General features: G+C 61.7%; 1 protein-coding gene across 1 annotated transcript in view; it reads right to left on the bottom strand.

The window, feature by feature from the left end:
- KMT2A (lysine methyltransferase 2A) overlaps positions 1-5,745 on the bottom strand; it is a 102,827-nt gene extending 97,082 nt beyond the window's left edge. The window contains 1 exon segment of the mRNA XM_075604199.1: positions 5,315-5,745. Within this exon segment, the coding sequence (XP_075460314.1) occupies positions 5,315-5,650 (336 nt within the window). The 5' untranslated portion in view covers positions 5,651-5,745.
- Positions 5,746-6,000: the final 255 nt, after the last annotated feature.

Here is a 6,000-nt window from a genome sequence, read left to right on the forward strand (position 1 = left end):
GTTCAACCTATGCTAAATTTAGACAACAGATACTTTATCCTATATCTATACTTACTTATTGATCCAGAGGAAGGCAAACACAAACCCCATTAAGGGGAAAAATAAATTCCTTCCTGACTCCAAGAATTGGCAATCAGATTAATCCCTGGATCAACATCCTTCCCATGTATACTTATTTGGTATATCCCTGTATACCTTTCCCATCTAAAAAGATGTCCAACCTTTTTTTGAACAAATCTATTGTATCTGCCATCAGTCTCCATGGGTAATGAATTTCACACTGTAACTGCCATTACTGTAAAGAACCCTTTCCTTTGTTGCTGGTGAAATTTCCTTTCCTCCAACCTTAAGGGATGGCCCGAGTCCTTTGTACTGCCCATGGGATGAATAGTTCTTTTGAAAGCTCCTTGTATTGTCCTGAATATATTTGTATATAGTTATCATAACCCCTCTTAGACGCCTCTTTTCTAATGTAAATAAATCTAATTTAGATAGCCTCTCCTCATAAGTTAGATTGTCCATCCCCTTTATTAATTTGGTGTCGTTTCTCTGCACTCTCTCTAGTTCCATAATGTCTTTTCTTAGGAGTGGTGCCCAAAATTGTACTCCATATTCAAGGTGTGGTCTTACTAAGGTTTTGTAAAGGGGCATAATTATGTTTACTTCCCTTCCATCCATTGCCCGTTTGATGCAAGATAAGATCTTGTTTGCCTTTGCAGCTGCTGCCTGACATTGGGCACTATTGCTAAACCTGCAGTCTACAAGCACTCCTAAATCCTTCTCCATCAAGGATTCCCCCAATATATCTCCATTTAATTTGTAAGTCGCCTTTTTATTCTTGCATCCCAAATGCATAACCTTACATTTATCTGTATTAAACCTCATTTGCCATTTACCTGCCTAAGTTTCCAGTCTCTCCAAGTCCTTCTGAAGAGAAATTGCTCTGATTCTATTACCTTACACAATTTAGTATCATCAGCAAAGATGGAGACTTTGCTCTCGCTCCCAACCTCAAGGTCATTAATAAACAAGTTAAAAAGCAGGGGTCCCAGTACCGATCCCTGAGGTACTCCACTCACGACTTTAGCTCAATCTGAAAAAGTTCCATTTATGTCACCCCCCCCAACACATCGTCCTTCCATCACACACCCAGTCTGTCACCCCCCCCAACACATCGTCCCCTCCATCACACACACATCCTGTCACCCCGACATCCCCGAATACCCCGTCCCTCTATCCCACACCCTGTCACATTCCCATGTGTCCTCCCTAACACCCATTCTCTGTACTCTCGTTACAATCCTCCTCCACACCCTAACCCCCGTTGTATCTCCGAACAACTCGAACCTCTTCATCCATCCCAGCACCTCACCACAAATGTCCCCTCTCCCTGCACCTCACACTCAGGTTCCCCCCTCCCTGGTCACACCTCACACCCCGCCCCCCCCTTCCTCCCTGGCCGCACCTCACACCCCCCTATCCGCTCTCCCTAAACCTCTCACCCAGTCCATGTCTGCACTTCACACACACCCTGCCCCCCCCTCCACCTCACACCCTGTCACCCCATGTCTGCACCTCACACCCCTCCCTGCACCTCACACAACCATTCCCTCCTCCCTGCACCTCACACTCCCCCCACCTCACACCTCACCCCCCATGTCTGCACCTTACACCCTCTATCAGCCCCTCCCTGCACTTCACCCCCCATTCCCTCCTCCCTACCCCTAACACTCTCCCATGTCTGTACCTCACACCCCTCTATCAGCCCTCCCTGCACCTCCCACACACACGTCCCCCCCCACACACATGTCCCACCCACAGTCACACACGTACGTCCCCCACACACCCCCCACGTCCCCCTCACACACACCCGTCCCCCTCACACACGCTCACACCCCAGTCCTCCTCACACACGCGCGCACACACCCCAGTCCCACTCACACACGCGCGCGCACACCCCAGTCCTCCTCACACACGCGCGCACACACCCCAGTCCTCCTCACACGCGCGCACACACCCCAGTCCTCCTCACACGCGCGCACACACCCCAGTCCTCCTCACACGCGCGCGCACACCCCAGTCCTCCTCACACGCGCGCGCACACCCCAGTCCTCCTCACACGCGCGCGCACACACACCCCAGTCCTCCTCACACACGCGCGCGAGCGCACACACCCCAGTCCTCCTCACACACGCGCACACCCCAGTCCTCCTCACACACACGCGCGCGCACACCCCAGTCCTCCTCACACACGCGCACACACCCCAGTCCTTCTCACACATGCGCACACCCCAGTCCTCCTCACACACACGCGCACACCCCAGTCCCCCTCACACACACACGTTCCCCCCCCCACACGTCCCCCCCAACACACACACACACACGCGTGCACACCCCTGTCCCCCTCACACACGCGCACAACCCCTGTCCCCTCGCGCACTACCCGTCCCCCCACACCCCCTAGTCCCACACACACCCCCTAGTCCCCCTCACACACGCGCACCCACCCGTCCCCCTCACACACGGGCGCACACCCCTGTACCCCTCACACACGGGCTCACACCCCTGTCCCCCTCACACATGCACCCCTCCCTGTCCCCCTCGCGCGCACCCCTGACACACACACACACACACACACACACACACACACACACACACACACACACACACCAGTCCCCCACCCCAGTCCCCCACACACACCCCAGTCCCCCCCCCACACACACCCCAGTCCCCCCCCCACACACACCCCAGTCCCCCCCCCACACACACCCCAGTCCCCCCCCCACACACACCCCAGTCCCCCCCCCACACACACACCCCAGTCCCCCCCCCCACACACACACCCCAGTCCCCCCCCACACACACCCCAGTCCCCCCCCCCACACACACACACACACACACACACACACACCCACACACCCTTCCACACACACGTCCCCCCCCCACACACACCCGTCCCCACACACACACCCGTCCCCACACACCCCCCCGTCCCCCCCCACACCCCCCCCACACCCCCGTCCCCCCCCACACACCCCCGTCCCCCCCCACACACCCCCGTACCCTCCCCACACACCCCTCCAACACCCGTCCCCCCCCACACACCCCTCCCCCCCACACACCCGTCCCCCCCCACACACCCCCGTCCCCCCCACACACCCCCGTCCCCCCCACACACCCCCGTCCCCCCCCACACACCCCCGTCCCCCCCCCACACACCCCTCCCCCCCACACACCCCTCCCCCCCACACACCCCTCCCCCCCACACACCCCTCCCCCCCACACACCCCTCCCCCCCACACACCCCTCCCCCCCCACACACCCCTCCCCCCCACACACCCCTCCCCCCCCACACACCCCCGTCCCCCCCCACACACACCCCCGTCCCCCCCCACACACACCCCCGTCCCCCCCCACACACACCCCCGTCCCCCCCCACACACACCCCCGTCCCCCCCCACACACACCCCCGTCCCCCCCCACACACACCCCCGTCCCCCCCCACACACACCCCCGTCCCCCCCCACACACACCCCCGTCCCCCCCCACACACACCCCCGTCCCCCCCCACACACACCCCCGTCCCCCCCCACACACACCCCCGTCCCCCCCACACACACCCCCGTCCCCCCACACACACACCCGTCCCCCCCACACACACCCCCGTCCCCCCCCCCACACACACGTCTACGTCTCCCCCCCCCCACACACACACACACACACACACACACACACACACACACACACACACACACACACACACGTCCCCCCCCACAAACACACGCACCCCAGTCTCCCCCCACACACGCACCCCAGTCTCCCCCCCCCCACACACACACACACACACCCCAGTCTTCACACACACACACACACACACACACACACGTCTCCCCCCCACACACACACGCGCACACACACACACACACACACACACACACACACACACACACACACGTCTCCCCCCCCACACACACACACCCGTCCCCCCCCCCACACACACACCCCCGCCCCGTCCCCACACACACCCGTCCCCCCCCACACACCCGTCCCCCCCCACACACCACGTGTCTCATCACACATACACACACGCACCACCAGTCTCCCCCCCCCCCACACACACACACACACACACACGTCTCCCCCCACACACATCCACACTCCTGTCCCCCTCACACAAACACACCCACCCCTGCCCCCCCTCACACCCCCTTGTCCCCCAACTCTCACACCCCTTGTCCCTCAACTCTCACCTTGTCCCCTCACACCTCTCACACCCCCTTGTCCCCCCTCTCACACCCCCTTGTCCCCCCTCTCACACCCCCTTGTCCCCCCTCTCACACCCCCTTGTCCCCCCTCTCACACCCCCTTGTCCCCCCTCTCACACTCCCTTGTCCCCCCCCTCACACCCACCCCTCCCACACACACCCCAACTCTCACACCCCCTTGGCCCCCCTCACACACCCCCTTGGCCCCCCTCACACACCCCCTTGGCCCCCCTCACACACACCCTTGGCCCCCTTGGCCCCCCTCACACACACCCTTGGCCCCCCTCACACACACCCTTGGCCCCCTCACACACACCCTTGGCCCCCCTGTCCCCCCTCACACCCACTTGTCCCCCCCTGTCCCCTCTCACGCCCCCTGTTGTCCCCCTCACACCCCCTTGTCCCCCAACTCTCACACCCCCTTGTCCCCCAACTCTCACACCCCCTTGTCCCCCAACTCTCACACCCCCTTGTCCCCCAACTCTCACACCCCCTTGTCCCCCAACTCTCACTCCCCCTTGTCCCCCAACTCTCACACCCCCTTGTCCCCCAACTCTCACACCCCCTTGTCCCCCAACTCTCACACCCCCTTGTCCCTCAACTCTCACCTTGTCCCCTCACACCTCTCACACCCCCTTGTCCCCCAACTCTCACACCCCCTTGTCCCTCAACTCTCACCTTGTCCCCTCACACCTCTCACACCCCCTTGTCCCCCCTCTCACACCCCCTTGTCCCCCCTCTCACACCCCCTTGTCCCCTCTCACACCCACTAGTCCCCCCTGTCCCCTCACGCCCCCTTGTTGTCCCCCTCACACCCCCTTGTCCCCTCACACCCCCTTGTCCCCCAACTCTCACACCCCCTTGTCCCCCAACTCTCACACCTCCTTGTCCCCCCTCACACCCTTGTCCCCCCTCACACCCTTGTCCCCCCCCTGGCCCCCCTCTCTCACACCCCCTTGTCCCCCTCTCTCACACCCCCTTGGCCCCCCTCTCTCACACCCCTTGTCCCCCCTCTCCCACACCCCCTTGTCCCCCCCCCCCCCTCTCACCTCTCCGCTGCTCCCCCCGGACACGTCCCGGAATCTCCTCAAGTTGCTCCCGATAGCGGCGGAGACCTGCAGCGCTGCGTCATACCCGGGCCCGACCCCCCAACTCCAGGCGCTGCCCCCGGGGGGGACCCCACCGCCCCCTACCCCGGGGGGGAACCCACTGCCACCGCCCCCTACCCCGGGGGGGACCGCACTGCCCCCCGCCCCGGGGGAGACTCCACTCTCTCCCTCCTCCTCCTCCCGGGGCTGCAGCACGGCCGCCATCCTGTGCCGGGCCCCCAACCTCCGGCCGGTCCCGGGCCGCGCGGGGAACCGCCACCGACAACTGTGCGCCATCTTATGTGTCCTGTCCTGTTATCTCCGCGGGAGCGCGGGCGGGGAGAGGGGCCCGGGAACCTGGGTACGGGTATAACTCGGGGTCTGACACAGTATCAGGGCTATAATATATACAGGGGAGAGGGGCCCGGGAACCTGGGTATTAGTATAATCCGGGGTCTGACACAGTATCAGGGATATAATATACACAGGGGACGGGGAGAGGGGCCCGGGAACCTGGGTACGAGTATAATCCGAAATCCTACACAGTATCAGGGATATAATATACACAGGGACGGGGAGTGGCCCGGGAACCTGGGTACGGGTATAACTCGGGGTCTGACACAGGATAAGGGAGATAATATACACAG

The sequence above is a fragment of the Ascaphus truei genome, chromosome 6, assembly GCF_040206685.1.
Source record: "Ascaphus truei isolate aAscTru1 chromosome 6, aAscTru1.hap1, whole genome shotgun sequence".
Classification (NCBI taxonomy): Eukaryota; Metazoa; Chordata; class Amphibia; order Anura; family Ascaphidae; genus Ascaphus; species Ascaphus truei.